This window comes from Sinocyclocheilus anshuiensis, unplaced genomic scaffold (genome assembly GCF_001515605.1).
Source record: "Sinocyclocheilus anshuiensis isolate Anshui unplaced genomic scaffold, SAMN03320099.WGS_v1.1 scaffold164, whole genome shotgun sequence".
In the NCBI taxonomy this organism is placed as follows: Eukaryota; Metazoa; Chordata; class Actinopteri; order Cypriniformes; family Cyprinidae; genus Sinocyclocheilus; species Sinocyclocheilus anshuiensis.
In genome coordinates this window covers 1,433,858-1,451,314 of record NW_015557128.1, presented here as the reverse complement: position 1 = coordinate 1,451,314, position 17,457 = coordinate 1,433,858, and the positions used below count along the sequence as shown (strand labels likewise).

Genomic DNA, 17,457 nt, shown 5'->3' with positions numbered 1-17,457 from the left:
ATATATATATATATATATATATATATATATATATATATATAATTATTATTGTTGTTTTTTAATTGTGATGATTTTGATGCACCTTTTATTTGGTAATTATTTTATATTTATTTGTTTATTTATTTTTTTACTTAAAGTATCTTGAGAATAAATATTTATATTGATATGCATCAAATATTATCCAAAGGCAGACATTTTTTATTTTTTTTTTTAGTTATGTCACCCAGCCCAAAAATGTTTATTTGCGAATTGTGATAATGTTGACTCTGTTTGTTTGTTTGTTTCTTTCTTTCTTTAATAAATATTAAAATATGTATCAAATATCATCAAATGGCTGTAAAAAATCATAACATGGTTTATATATTTTTTGGAAATTCTGATGCACTTTTTATTTGGCTATTTATTTATTTATTAAAATTGTATTATATTTTTTAAAGACAGTATCACAAGAATAAATATAAAGATATGCAAATATCATCAAATGGCTAAAAAAAAAAGGATAAAATAAGTTATATTATAACTTAAGTTATATTTCCCAGCCCAAAACTATTTTTGGTAACAAGCATTTCCTGCTAAGAGCCCTTGAAGGAGAGTGCTAAAGATGCACTGTGTAACTGAGATGAGCAGAGTGAAGGCTGATGTGCATGAGAGAGTCTCTAGAGCTGAGACTGAACGTATATAAATACCTCCTGCTCTTCCCAGCGCGACGAGGTCATTCCATTTCATATGAGGCAGACATGGAGAGAGAAAGGTGTTGCTTTCAGTACAAACACTCACACATTTACACTGATGAACATTTCAGAGATCATTGAGAGGAATAGTTCAGCCAAACATGTGAACAAAAACTTTTAGTTGTATGCAATGTTATATTAGCATCATTAAGATACTATTATAGTTGTTATTATTTTGAATATTTTGAATTAGGGTTTTTCTGTTTTCATTTTCATTTTAAAATTTTAGCAATTTTGTTGTGTGCTTTTGTGTATATATTTTTTTTAATTTAAATTAAATTTCTATTTCAGTTTTAGTTATAAAAACAGGAAATGTTGCCTTTACATCAAGCTGGCATAAAGTATGTTTAAGGTGTTTTAATATTTTATTTTATTTCAGATAAAATGTATTTTATTCCAAATTTATTTGTGTTTTTTAATATTATATTTTATTTTAGATAAAAATTATTTATTCATTTTTATTAACTATAATACACTGTAAAAAAAATTCTGTAGTTTTTACAAAATAATTTGGGCAGCTGTGGTTGCCAGAATAATTTTGTAAAAAATACAGAAAAACTGTAAACACATTTACGGCCAAAAACTGTAAATTTTACAGTATAAAACTGTAATTTACTTAGATATTTTACAGTTTTTCCCTGTATATAGTACGGGAACTTACTGTTAACCTATTAACATTTTTTTCCGTAGCGTTTTTACAAAATGTTACATTTAAAATTACACTTATTTTTTACAGTGTAACCCTGGTTGTATGAGATAATTCTACTGATAATTATTGTTTTTTTTTTGTTTTTTTTTTACAGATGTGGTCACTATGAAATTTCTTTTGCATTCCACAGAAAAATAACAGCATGTGGGTTTACGACAACATTAAAATAAGTAAATAATGGAAAGAAAAAAGATAGATGGATAGATAGATAGATAGATAGATAGATGATAGATTTTTTTTACTAACAAATAAAATATTGAATCTTTATTATGTGTAAGTTTATTTTGATTTTAAAATTAATTAAATTTTTATTTTACATTTACTCTTTAATTGGCTTTTCATGAACCCCAGTTTGGGAAACCCTGGCTTAGCAGACTGACAAAAACAATGTGATTTTTTTTGTTTTATGATCTTTTGAACTGACCTTATGCATCATTGACCAATCCTATCTTAGTGAAGGATCAATTCAGATAACATAAAGATTGGAAAACACATGTGCAATGAAAATACCATGGCTAAAATGGTTGAATAACTAGACTGTGATGCCTGAGACGCACCATGTTCAGGTCGATGCCGTTGGTGTAGGTCCACGAGTGCTGGAAATACTCCTCCAGCCTCTGTCTGAGCGGGTTTGGGATCTGGTGGAAACGGATGAACTCTTTCACGCGGAGCATCTGCATGTGGTACCGCGCCGTTCCCGAATACAGCCGCTGGATGATGGCAGAAACGTTCCCAAAAATGCTGGCGTACATCAAAGCTGGAGAGGACAGGACAGTGGCACACAGATGAAAGCTAATGCCAGGTACATTTAGTCTGTGGAGGCCAATTTAGATCAAATCAGCAGTGTTTCCTTTGTGTATTATTATTAATATTATCTATGATCTATCTATCTATCTATCTATCTATCTATCTATCTATCTATCTATCTATCTATCTAATTCAATATTGACTAAGTATTTTTGTGTATTATGCATTTAAAAAAATGCTTAAAAAAAGATGTAATAAAATACTACATTTTTAATTCAAAATGGATCTTTCTTTATTTCTTTCTTTCAAAATTTACTATCTAAATAGCTTTGTGTAATGCATTTTATTTACATTTATCCACAAATAGCAGAAAAGTAAATAAAAATGTATAGTGCACAAAATAGTCAATTTTTAATTTGATTCAAAAAGGATATTAATTTAAAAATTCAAAATGTATTATTAAATATCTTTGTGTGTTTTGCACACAGCAAAACAGCAAAATAAATAGCAGAAATTTGTATTTGCATTTATGCATAAATAGCAGAAATGTAAATAAAAATGCATTGTGCACAAAAATATTTTATAAATTTAGTAAATTTTGAATTAGATGAAAATGGATGTTTGTTTGTTTCCGTAATTACCTGCCTTCCTGCCAATAGTCTTTAGTTGTGTCACAGCCGTGAAACATGACCTGTCCCTGAGTGACTCATTAATATTTCATAAATATTTTCATCAGTAGTTTTACAGTAATGCAGTCTTTAAATGGAAAAGACAATAAACATTGATTTTCAGCATTGTTTCCAAGTATTAGAATTCATCTGCTAGATTGAAACGGAGATTAGTTATATCAGGATGAATAGTTTACAGATGCCTGGGTCATTTCTGATTCAGTGCAGGCGTCTCGGGACATGCATCTCAACCGAATTTTCCTCTCAAATTCATAAGAATATTAATTTAACATGTTTTCTTTTACCTTGTGAAGTTTTGCTACAGTATACCACCTTTCAAAAGTTTGGGAACGGTAATGTTTTCTCTAAAGAAGTCACCAAGGCTGCATTTAATTGATTAAAAATACAGTCAAAACAGTGATACTGTGAAATATTATTACAGTTTAAAATATCTTTGTAATTTATTTCAGTGATGCAAATCTGAATTTTCTATTCAAGAAACATTTATTATTATTGTCTATGTTGAAAACAGTTTGTTGAAAAAGAGTTATGCATTTTTCAGGATTCTTTGATTAATAGAAAGTTCAGCATTTATTTGAAACCGAAGTCTTTTGTAAAATTATAAATGTCTTTTCTGTCACTTCTGTTCAAACTGCATCCTTGCTGAATAGCAAACCAAACTTTTGGATGGTAGTGCATATATTGCTGTTATTACGCATACATCATGCTTTTATTAGTGTATATATTGTCATTTTAATCCAAACATATTACACTTTTGTCATTATTTACTCATCGTAATGTTGTTTTTTCCATGGAAACTTTCTCATTTTGTGTTTCTCGTGAAAAATAACAACACATTGGTTTGGGACGTCATGAGTGTGAATAATGGTGACAGAATTTAAGCTATTTGCGTAAATACAGAACATGTTTTTCAGACTTACATCCGATGAGCATGACGCAGATGGAGAAGATCTTCTCAGAGTTGGTGTTCGGAGACACGTTTCCAAAGCCCACGCTGGTCAGCGAGCTGAACGTGAAGTACAGCGCGGTCACGTATTTATCCTTTATGGACGGCCCAGAGCAGTGCTCAGTAGAGTTGCATCTCTTCCTGAGGGACACCTCGAGATTGTCGAGCCAGCCGATCTTATGCTCCAGGTACGGTTTCTCCACGTTTCCAATGGCGTACCAAATGCAGGCCAGCCAATGGGCGATCAGAGCAAATATACACATGAGGAGCATGAGAACCGCTGCGCCGTATTCAGAGTAACGGTCCAGCTTCCTGGCAACACGAACCAGTCGGAGGAGCCGCGCCGTCTTCAACAGGCCAATCAGAGTGGTCGTCTTGGGAAAGAGAGAAGGTGCGCATTAGTTACATTGCAAACAGTTTGGGTTTTACCAAGAAAGACTGGCTAATACTCATTTGACTCATTCAGGCTCATTTTGTTGCTTTCTCATAGACTCCAAAACCTAGTGAACTGCATGTTAAAGGGTTAGTTCACCCAAAAATGAAAATGATGTCATTAATTACTCACCCTCATGTCGTTTCAAACCCGTAAGACCTTCGTTCATCTTCGTAACACAAATTAAGATATTTTTGATGGAATCTGAGAGCTGTCTGATCCTGCATAGACAGCAACGCAACTGAAATGTTCCCAAGTCCAGAAACGCAGCAAGGAGATCGGTAAAATAATTCATGTGACATCAGTGGTTCATCCGCAATTATACGAAGCTACGAGAATACTTTTTGTGCGCAAAAGAAAAAAAAAACGACTTTATTCAACAATTCGTCTCCACCCTGTAGCGCCAACATATGCTGTTCTGTGTCAGCTGCGTCACGCCGGATCTGTTTCCTACGTTGTTGTGATTTGATCTGAACGAAAACAGCGTATCCGTGTGACGCAGCTGACACAGAACAGCATACGCTGTTTACGTCCAGCTGATATTCTCCAAAATAATTCCAAAATAATTGTTGGTAGATTTTTTCTCTCAGCTCATAGCAAAGCATAATGGGATTGGTTTTTTTTTCCAAGAAGGATAAATGCCTTAGAATTTCATCAAAAGACATATTTCTATTGCAAATGAAAAAGAAATGAAAATAATAAATATTCATACAATAAAGAAAAATATTGATTAAAAGAGTTTAACTCAAAATTGACTATGTATTAAATATTTTTGTGTACTATGCATTTTCATTTACAATTAGATTTATACATTAGCCAGAAAAAAAAAAAATGCTTGGTACACAAAAAAAAATATTTTATAAATTAGTCAGTTTTGAATCAAATTTAAAATGGATTTTTGGATGATTTTTTTTTCTTCTTCGCCCATTGCAACGCGTTATGGGATTTTGTTTTTCCAGGAAGGATAAATGCGGTGCTGCCTTAAAAGTTTTCCCAAAAGATCTCTATTGCAAACAAAAAATATTTCATGCAATAATAAAAAATATTTATTAAAACATTTTAATCTAATTCAGAATTGATTATTTTATATTTTGTGTACTGTTAATTTTATGCTTATTAGCATATTAGGTCATTAAATTAGAAACATGCTAATTTAAAACTCTACTGAAATCAATTATGAGTCAAGTATCCCATGCACTTTCTGTCATTTATAAATGACAGTTTATAAATGAAGAGTGTTCAGTCACTTATGAGGGTCCAGTTCAGTCTGCTGGCTATGTAGTCAGCTCACTTGGGTTTGGAACACAGCCATGGTCTTTTATAGCTTTAATTATCCACAGTTAACTGTATCAGAAGAGCCGGAAACACACTGTATCCTAATATACCCAAAGCTCATATCTGTAATGTCTGTGCACGACTGCCTCACTAATTAATATTTTGATAACCGTGTTTAATTTTAGCCCATTACACACTGCTTGTGCCTGCTAACACCAGAGATCCATCTCATCAAAAATTTCACACCGCGAGGATAAAATAAACACTCGACATGAGAGACGCGGCTAATGAGTTTTATCTCTGTATCTCGTCCAGCTCTCACGTTACCAAACTGAGAAGCAAAGAGATAAATCCTCATTTGCAGGTGAAGTCAGTTCACTAGATGAAGACAAGGTCCCTGTGAGCCGACAGCAGGCACAGTCTCATCCGAAACGGCTCCTTCAACATCTTCACTCGTCCCCTGGTGGGAGATCATTTGTTTAGCTGACAATTATTCAGTGGCCTCACAAAGCGAGGTCAGGACCCAAGCCGGGTATTTTTAGAATATGTCTTAATAGATGCGTCTGGCAGCAATGCTTAGCATGCATACTAGCGCTGACAGTGTGTTAGTGAGCTAGTATGTGGAGCGAAGCACGTGGGTTTTTTGTACTCTCACGTTGAGAAGTGCGGACACGGGCCCTGCTGCATCTGTCATGAGTGGCCCATTAAAAACTCATTAGCAGATACCATTCGCAACGAATCACGCTTTTGAGTTATAGCTGGACATAGCGATAGGATGGACGCTCAATTATACTGATGGTTCATCAAGCTTGACCTCGCATGACTGGCTTATACTTTAAATTCCAGTGTTTAACTGGAGTAAAGTTCGAAGTTGACAAAGCTTCAGAAGGTTTTACTCAGTGAAAGTCAATAAAATGTTACTAACATGATTAGCACAATGCTAGCATGTATCTATGATAACATGCTTATCATGATTTAGCACATTTCTAGCATGTTGCTAACATAGCACATTGCTAACATGTTTCTAATTAGTATTATTATGTTGCTAAGATGTTTTAGCAAATTGTTACCCTGATTTAACATGTTTCTATCAGGATTTAGCATTGTTAGCATGTTTCTATTATCTTGGTGCTAAGATGTTTTAACACTGTTAACATGATTTAGCATTCTGTTACCATGTTTCTAGCATGTGTCTATCATGGTTTAGTACATTGCTAACATGTTTCTAACATCTATTAAGTTGCTGACACGATTTAGCACATTGCTAGCATGTTGCTAGAATGTTAAGTATGTTGCTACCGTGTTTTTATCATGATCTATCACATTGTTAACATGTTTTCTAAGACGTATTAAGTTGCTAACATGTTTTAGCACAGTTATAACATGTTTCTAACGTTTTAGCGTTTTGCTAACATGTTTCTAATATAATGTATTAACATATTGCTAACATGATTCAGCACATTGCGAGCATGTTACTAAAATGATTTAGCATTTTGCTAACATGTTTAATATGTTGCTAGCATGTTTCTATAATACATTGTTAGCATGTTTCTAACATGTATTATCATATTGCTATCATGTTTTTAACATATTTAGAATGTTGTCACCATTTTTCTAACATGTAATAACATGTTGCCAGCATTTTTCTATCGTGATTTAGCATTCTGCTAGCATCTTTCTAACATGTATAAGCACATTGCTAGAATGTTTTATCATGCTGTTAACATGTTTCTAGCAGGTTTTAACAGATTGCAGGCATGCTTTAGCATGATACAAGCATGTATGTAGCATTTTCTAACATATTGCTAGCATGTTTTAGCATCTTGCTAACATGTTATGTCAGGCCAACATAATTATCCATCAAAAACACATGTCCTGCGGACGGTTTATACTGTTTGGCATTAAAAGTGTGAAACTATATAAGTGTTTATATGTACAGATGTGTCATAAAAGCCTGTCAAATATGATTCAAGGGCCTCATTCAAACTGTGGTCATCACTAGTGTGGTCAAGCCCTTCATCTGAATGCTGTAAATGAGATGCATCCTGTAGCCACCTGCCATCTGTCTGGCCCAGCTCATTCCCTAAGTAGTACACAAACACACACACACACACATATCACATTCTGACCACTGACCACAGATCAAATCCTTCTGTCTGACCACAGAGGCATCAGCTGAGCATAAAGCTCCCTCAGTGGCACTGCATTTGTGTAATGCAGAATGTCAGATTCTTAATGAAGACAAAAGCCTTTTAGTGCCAGAATGAAAGGATGAATTATTAGATGTTGAGCGATGGTTTCTTGTCAGTGCACTATTCATGGTGGGGAAATATAGCCAAAACTATATATATATTTGAGCCTTTTTATGATACTTGATATATATGCAAAAAGTTTGGGGTCAGTAAGATGTTTTTTTTTTTTGTTTTTTTTTTAAGATGTTACATTTATTCAGCAAGGATGCATTAAATTGTTTTCAACATTGATAATAATAAATGTTTCTTGAGCAGCAAATCAGCATATTACTGTTGAATGATTTCTGAAGATCATGTGACACTGGAGACTGGAGTAATGATGCTGATTACAGGAATACATTTCATTTTACAATATATTAACAACAACAACAAAAAAGTTATTTTAAATTGGTGAGCATAAGAGACTTCCTTCAAAAAATTCTTACTGACCCCAAACTTGTGTTCCAATTATTGAATGTAAGAAATAAAATACATAAGAAGAGTTGGTAAGTTTGGTTGCATTGTGTGATTCAGTTCTAATTCATTTTAATCAGTGATGTTTTTGCATTACAATTTAAAAATGTTCACAGAGACCTTGTGGAATTTATATATTAAAAGATTTCAGGAAAAAAAATATGTAAGTAAATATGGATGTTTATGAATATGTTTTGTTATACTAGTAAATATATTAATATTATTACAGGTAAAGTGTTCAAAAATATTTAATTTATTTTACATAGGCAGCATACACAAAATATGTAATAAAATAGTAAATTAAAAAAATATATTAAACTGTTTTAATCAATTATTTTTCATTATTAAATGAAATATATATCATTAATATATATATATATATATATATATATAGTGGAGATCAAAATTAGACGACAACCTACAATTTCCTAAATGGTCACTGCTTAGTCCTATTTGAAGTTATCCTAACAGGAGTAGAAGGGCAGTTTTTTAAGCATATTTCATAAATTAATTGTATTCTGAAGCACAGTATAAAAAAACTTAAATGAGATATTTGAAAAAGAGCTCTGATCAAAGTTAGAGATCACTTACACATACCTCCAAGTTACTGGTGTTAATCTGCTAATTTCCTTAATTATATGACAAACCCTATTTAACATGCAGCATTCCTCTAATTTTCTCTGAGATTGCAAGACGGCGGGCCGCTCTGAGGTGACTGAAACCCTGCAACAGGAGGCGGTCCAGATGAAGGCCAAAGGAATGACACTTTCAGCCATTGCAAGAGAAGCTGGTCATTCCAAAACTGTGATTTCTAGAATATTGCAGGTTTACAATGACATTAAGTCCCCCAAACTGGGGATAGACTGAACCCAAAGTGCATAAAGAAGTCAGTGAAAGGTGGAGGAGGAAGTATCATGGTTTGGGGGATGTTTGGTTCTCTTATACAGATACATGGCAGAGTGAATGCAAATTTTTATCAGAACCTCCTTCAGCAACATACAGTTCGTTCCCTGCAAGCATCTCCCAATCAGCCTGCAATTTTCATGCAAGACAATGTCCTCGTCACTGCAAAATGGGTAAAGCAGTTCCTTGAAGCCAAGAACTCTGAAATAATGAAATGACCGGCCCAGAGTCCTGATCTAAACCAGATTGACAATCTCTGGAAAATCCTTGGGACAAAGTTATGGCTAAGAAACCCACTACAGTCATCGAACTATGGAAGAGAGTGTAAAAAGAGTGGACCAAGATCACTGCAGCTCAGTGTGAGAAACTAGTCATGTCCAGTGGCCCCAGATGTGCTGAAATCAATCAAAACAGGGGCCTCTACACTTCCTACTCATTTCTGACAGCTGTAACCCTCCAAAATTTTAGTTGTAATCTTCTTTCGTGCCACAGTGGTTACTGTTCTCTAATTTTGATCACTGTGTTTTCCACAAAATAAAGGTTTTTGTTGAAATTCATTGGTTATTTTGTCAAACATTTTGAGCGATGAAGATTAACACTGTTTCAGAAAAAATCAAGTATCTATAGATTGTTCTCTAATTTTGATCTCCACTGTGTGTGTGTATACTTTCTGTATATATATATATATATATATATATACACATACATACACACATTTTTTCTGAATATAAGTAATATATATAATTTATATAAATTACAAACAAATGCATATATATATATGTATATGTATATATATAACCATTTTATCTTTATTAAACATTTTAAATTTACTTGACTACACTGAATGTTTGGTTGTTAAAAATGAGAAATTATGATTCCTCTGACTGCAAAGAAATCACACTTTTCATACATTTCGGAGCACATATACATAAATATCAAGATTTTTTTTAGCTCTTTCTCACAGCTCCAGTTGCGACCAGAGACAGATGTGTGAGCGCCTGCAGTAAAACCAAGCGCAGATGCAGAGAGCGTGAGGTTTGTTAACTGGGTGATGGCTGGAGCTCTACAACTTTTTTCAGACAAACATGTGAATGTGAAACCTCTGGGAAAATATAACCTGAACAAAAGCAATATACTTATATAAAACCAAGCAGCAAAACCCCTCCATAGTCTAAAAATATACACTGCATGCCATCAAATAATGACATGCTGACATTTCCAGTAGGTCTTAATCTATAATTCTTTAATATTTTAAAAACCATTGTGTGTGTTTCTTGTCCTTAGGTTGTAAATGGCTCTGACAGAGTAGCTGTCACTGGAACAGACCACAAAGCGGTGAAACCATATGCGCCAATGTGCCAAGAGCTCATGATAGGCCATTGACAGACATGCCCACATAAACAAGCGAGGAAAGGAGCCAACTGGCGTGCCAGTGATTCAGCCTGTAAGCTGTTCAAACATCAGTTTTCTCTTTCCTCTCTCTCTCTCTCATCATAATCATTGACTCCCATTTGGTAAGCCGCTAATCCAAATAAATGGATTCAGAAATTAAGGCCATTCAAAAAAAGAGGGAAAAACAACATACAGTATATTCTGATACTGTAATCCCTGATTCACTTTCTGTCCTCTGCAAAGTGCTAGATCTGATCTGTATAATGGACACGGTACAAACAAATAATAAATTGCTAAACAAATAGGTCTCAAACTATCAGCATGTAAGATTGTTTTATGCAGACCCACATGTGTTAAAGGAATAGTTCACTCAAAATGAAAAGTTGCTGAAAATGTATTCACTCTCAGGCCATCCGACATGTAGATGAGTTAGTTTCTTCATCAGATTTGGAGAAATGTAGCTTTACATCACTTGCTCACCAATGGATCCTCTGCAGTGAATGGGTGCCGTCAGAATGAGAGTCCAAACAGCTCATAAAAACATCACAATAATCCACAAGTAATCCACACCACTCCAGTCCATCAGTTAACATCTGGTGAAGCCAAAAGCTGGGTGTTTATAAGAAACATTGAGACACTGTAACTTTAAACCATTACTTCTGACTAAAATACGAGTCCTTTATCCATGATATTGCTTCCACCAGTGAAAACATCGTTTTGTCTGAATCAGGAGAGAAATCTGCTGCACAGATCAAGCATGGTTTACAAGTGAAAACTGTCCAAGCCAGTTCTAAACAAATATGTGTGTGGATTTTGTTGTGAGAGACAACAGGAGATGGACTTTTTCACCGGAGGAAGCGTTATTATGTATTATGGACTCGTATTTTGGCTAGAAGTGATGGTTTAAAGTTAAAATGCCTTAATGATTGATTTGTTTCTTACAAACATGCAGTTTTCCACTTCACAAAATGTAAACTGCTGGACTGGAGTGCTGTGGATTACTTGTTTATTATTGTGATGTTTTTATCATCTCTCATTCTGATGGCACCCATTCACTGCAGAGCATCCATTGCTGAGCAGGTGATGCAATGCTACATTTCTCCAAACCTGTTCCCATGAAGAAACAAACTCATCTACATCTTGGATGGCCTGAGGGTGAGAACATTCTCAGCAAAATTTCATTTTTAGCTGAACTATTCCTTTAAATGTTTATCCCTAAATATGGCCCACAAATCTTTTTTTTTTTTTTATGTTTTTAGTTGTTTTCTTAACATGTAGCCTAAAGTGTAGTTACTTCAGTTCCAAATGTTTATGTAGCTCATCTGATGGTAATTGTAACACCAAAGTCATGGATTTGATTTCTAGTGAACATGCATAATGATTAAATTCCAGATATATTAAATGCATTGTGAGTTGCTTTGGATAAAAGCATCTGCCAAATGCATGTACTGCCATTCAAGAGTTTGGAAATATTTCTTAAAAGAAATGAATACTTTTGTTTATCAACGATGAATTAAATTAATCACAAGTAATAGTAAAGACATTTATAAAAGATTTGTATTTCAAATAAATGTTGTTCTTTTGAACATTCAAAGAATATTGAAATAAATGTATCAAAAATACGAAGCAGCACAACTGTTTTCAACACTGATAATAATCAGAAATGTTTCTTGAGCAGCAAATCAGCATATCAGAATGATTTCTGAAGATCATGTGACATTGAAGACTGGAGTAATGATGCTGAAAATTCACAGGAATAATTACATTAAAAAATATATTCAAATAGAAAACAGCTATTTTAAATTGCAATGATATTCCACAATATTGCAGTTTTTACTGTGTTCTTAATCAAATAAATGCAGCCTTGATGAGCAGAAGAGACTTTTTTCAAAAACATTAAAAAATCTTACCAACCCCAAACTTTTGAATATAGGCCTAATGCACAAATGCAAGCATAATTGCAGTCTCATTGACAACAACATGCAGGCCTGTTTGCTCATATCCATTGCAAAATTTGGATGCATGTGTGCAATAACCCCATAATTGTGCCAATATGAAGGAGAACACCACCTGGCGAGTGGTAATTTGAGTTTGAGATCTAATCCTAGATTAGACCGGCAGCCAAGTGCAGAGGGAAGTAGTTTAAGATCTGGTGTGACTTACATCATCTGATCCTGATCCAAATATGAGCAGGTCGAAGGGAATGGCCGCCACCATGTCTATAAGGAACCAGCCCTTGAAGTAATGGATGGCGATCTTCCCCGGATGGCTCACCACCTCCTCGTTCAAGTTCACGTAGGTGGTGCGAAAGTTTATGAGGATGTCGATGATGAACATGATGTCCACCATTAAGTCCACGAGGTTCAGAGGGCTGCAGGAATAGCCACATTCCCGTCTTTTATGCTCCTCGCTGTCGTTGAGCAGGAAGGCAGCAGAGTAAGGGGTGAGAATGGCTGTGTAAATCACCAGCAGCAGAATGAGCCAGTCCCACACCGCTTTGAACGGGCTGTAGTGCAGGATGGTGAACTTATCCATGCGTGGCGTCTGGAGCTTGTATTCTGGAAGCACATCGGCGCCCAGCGACAAGACCTGGAACGGGAGAGGCATGGAAAAACGTGAGTATTGCATGGTGCATGATCACAGGTCTGTCCTGATAGAGACCGTCTGGAAAAAAAGAAACGTGCCAAACTAGTGGAAAATCAATTGTGCAAATAATTGAGCATCTAATGTAGATGACGTGAAGTTTATTTAGAACAATAACTTTATTTTTATTAGTAAACACTCCATTATTTTTATTATTATAAACTCCATTCCATCTGCATTAGATGATAAGCTATTTGCACATGTGCACAATTATTATTATTATTATTTGCATAATAATAATAACAGAAAGAAGTTGAATAATGTATAATTTTAAACAGTTTGTTGTTTATTTTACAGTTTAACAGATAAAGAAGTTATGTATAGTATATGTATAATAATATATAGTTTGAAACAGTTTATTGTTTTTACAGTTTTAACAGATAATTGTTGAGTAATGTATCATTTTCAGTATGTATTTAATTTTATTTATTTTTACAGTTATAATAATAATACTACTAACAGAAAGAAGTTGAATAATTTATCATTTGTAGCTGTATAATTTTTGCAGATTTGGCAAAAATGCTGAGTAATATATACATTTTCAGTTTATTTATTTTTACAATTTAACAGATAAAGTAATGTATAATTTACACCGTTTATTATTTATTTATTTAATTTTAGTTTTAACAACGTAATTTATAATTGTTCAGTGTTTATACATTTTTTTTTTACAGTTTTAACCGATTAAGTTAAATAATGTATAATTTGTCAGTGTTTATTTCTTTCTTTTTACAGTTATAATAATAATAACAACAGAAAGAGGTTGAGTAATGTATAATTTGCCACTGTTTATAATTTGTTTGTTTATTTTTACAGTTTAACAGATAAAGAAGTTGAATGATGTATAATTTTCAGTATTTGTTTAATATTACAGTTTAACAGATAAAGAAGATGAGCAATGTTTAATTTTCACTGTGTATTATTCATTCATTCATTCATTCATTCATTCATTCATTCATTCAAACTTTTCCCATGTAAAAATACTACAATTTCAAGTACTGTATAAATATAAAAGGGCTGTAATTCTTCAGTTTGGTTTCAGTAAGCAGGGTATTGTTGGTGATAAATTAAAAATCTGAAACAGTGATGCTGTTTGATGGTGAGAAAAAAATAAAATAAAAAAATAATAATGCTGAATTGTGCATTTTCAAACTGAGATCCAAACATAGCTGGATTATTAAAGATCTCTTCTAATAACAGTTTATATTGCATTAGTTGACAGCTGTCAGTCACATATCCACAGGCCCATCATCATAATGCAGTATGTGACAGTTTCACCGTGCCACACATATTTCCTCACAGTTGTCATTTATTTATTTTCCGGCTGATGCAATATTTCATGGAACGCACCAGCACAACTGAGTTCTTTTCACATTTCAGAAGCGTAGCGTGTCAGGGAGCCTCAGAGCATGACATAAATATTCATTTATTTCTCTATAGTTGCACAGTACCAGCCATATCTGCTGTCAGAAACGCTCACATTACATATAGCTTTTTGGATTATAAAGTCTAGTTGTCATGCATCTCAGGTTGTTTCTGAAGTTATCAGAGCGCTCTGCTCAAGGACAAAACGCTGCACAAGACATCACAAAATCTTGTTTTTCACATACTGAAATATGAAATATGCTATTCATGTAACTGGATGTCCTTTGCCTTTATGCAATTCATGGAACAGAGAGTTCAGAATCTACATTCTGATTCTCACAGCAATGAAATGTACTTTTATATTACTATTTTAGCAATAATGAAAGTTGAAATAATAATGGTTAAAAAACTTAAATTATAAACAGACAATATTCTGGAATGCTGTAATGGATGAAAGTGTGTGTTAAATGAATAAATCTAAAATCTAAAAAATATCAAAATTATGATGTTATTAAATGTAATTCAATACTGTACCAGAATTATTTTTTTTTTTTTTACAAAAGTAACAAATTATGCAATTCATGGAACAGAGAGTTCAGAATCTACATTCTGATTCTCACAGCAATGAAATGTACTTTTATATTACTATTTTAGCAATAATGAAAGTTGAAATAATAATGGTTAAAAAACTTAAATTATAAACAGACAATATTCTGGAATGCTGTAATGGATGAAAGTGTGTGTTAAATGAATAAATCTAAAATCTAAAATCTAAAAAATATCAAAATTATGATGTTATTAAATGTAATTCAATACTGTACCAGAATTATTATTTTTTTTTTTACAAAAGTAACAAAAAATTCTTTACAATCAAACACAAAGTTATATTAATTGGTTTATTCTTTATTTCTAACCATGTTTATCCTCTTCAAACCTGTATTTAATGTATGTTTGTGTCGTATTTTCTTTTATCTTATATAGTTTTGTTCATCTTTTTGAAGATAATATTATGTTGTTAGTTGCAATTGATTACATAGCTTACATAAGAATGATTACAAAAGATAACATAAGAATGAAGATTTTTCAAATTATACACACACACACACAGGTTTGTTTTTGTGAAAAGTGGGGACATCTCATAAGTGTAATGGTTTTTATACTGTACAGACCGTATATTCTATTGTCCTACACCAACCCTACCCCTTACAGGAAACTTTCTGCTATTTCAGATTTTCAATACACTTCATTCTGTGTGATTTATAAGCGTTTTGAAAAGTGGGGACATGGGGTAATGTCCTGAAAAGTCACCTTCTCCTTGTAATACCTATGTCATACCTTTGTCATTATACAAATTTATGTCCTCATTTGTCACAAAAACGCGCACGCACACACACACACACACACACACATATATATATATATATATATATGTATATGTAACAGCTTTAATGAACTTATCAGAATAACAAAAGTAGTGAAATGTCAAAAGTTTGAATCATTTGAAGTGAATCATTTAACTTACAATTTACAAATGCAAAGGAGTGGAAAAATATGCTCCATTAAATGTCAAAGAACAAAATAAGCAAAGTAAGCTCTTTATTTAAAACAAAATCTGTCATTTTCTCTCATTTGGATGTGGTAAAACAGATGTAGCAGAAAACATCTGGCTCCTGTTTGCATTTCCTTCTGTCACTTCTGTCAATAATTCTAACCTTGAAATCAGGATTAGGCATAAAATACTGTCTTCAGGATCATTCTTACAAGTGAAAATCAGCCGAGGATTGAACAAATAGTTGTAACCTGACTCAGAGGAAGACAGGGATCATGTTATTGTGGCAGTTTTTCTGCTGATTAAGGGAGAATACACTTCTTCACCTTTCAAATGGCTGTCGAAAGCAAAAATGCTACGAAATGCATCATATTTTGTGAGAAAGTGACTTGCTTGTGTAAAACAGAAACTATTTTTGGAATCAGCTCCTCAAAATTGCTAAGAAACAAGTAATGGATTTCACACACACACACACACACATATATATATATATATATATGTATATGTAACAGCTTTAATGAACTTATCAGAATAACAAAAGTAGTGAAATGTCAAAAGTTTGAATCATTTGAAGTGAATCATTTAACTTACAATTTACAAATGCAAAGGAGTGGAAAAATATGCTCCATTAAATGTCAAAGAACAAAATAAGCAAAGTAAGCTCTTTATTTAAAACAAAATCTGTCATTTTCTCTCATTTGGATGTGGTAAAACAGATGTAGCAGAAAACATCTGGCTCCTGTTTGCATTTCCTTCTGTCACTTCTGTCAATAATTCTAACCTTGAAATCAGGATTAGGCATAAAATACTGTCTTCAGGATCATTCTTACAAGTGAAAATCAGCCGAGGATTGAACAAATAGTTGTAACCTGACTCAGAGGAAGACAGGGATCATGTTATTGTGGCAGTTTTTCTGCTGATTAAGGGAGAATACACTTCTTCACCTTTCAAATGGCTGTCGAAAGCAAAAATGCTACGAAATGCATCATATTTTGTGAGAAAGTGACTTGCTTGTGTAAAACAGAAACTATTTTTGGAATCAGCTCCTCAAAATTGCTAAGAAACAAGTAATGGATTTCATTCAGCAAATATTGTTTTTCCAGCTGTCTTCAACTCTCAAAGCATGAATACAAAGATCTCCACGATAAGCAATAACACACGGCTTTCCTTTGCACTACAAAGCACTCAACCAGGGTTTCATTTCACTATTTTGCAAAGCCATTGAACAGCAGAAGTAAAAGCATTAGGATGATAATAGTCTGTAATCCAGCAGCGTGTGTGTGTAATTGAGCTCTGAATGGACACACACACACACACACACACACACACACACACACACACACAAACACACACACACACACACACACACA

At 33.4% G+C, this 17,457-nt stretch overlaps 1 protein-coding gene across 1 annotated transcript in view; it reads right to left on the bottom strand.

Annotated features, from left to right (window-relative positions):
- Window positions 1–17,457, bottom strand: part of LOC107677922 (potassium voltage-gated channel subfamily H member 7-like) — a 107,018-nt gene that overhangs the window by 24,937 nt on the left and 64,624 nt on the right. The window contains exons 6-8 of the mRNA XM_016472992.1: window positions 12,694–13,119; window positions 3,797–4,196; window positions 1,998–2,197 (exon numbers count right to left, since the gene is read on the bottom strand). Coding sequence (XP_016328478.1) covers window positions 1,998–2,197; window positions 3,797–4,196; window positions 12,694–13,119 — 1,026 coding nt within the window. The remainder of the gene's footprint in view (window positions 1–1,997; window positions 2,198–3,796; window positions 4,197–12,693; window positions 13,120–17,457) is intronic.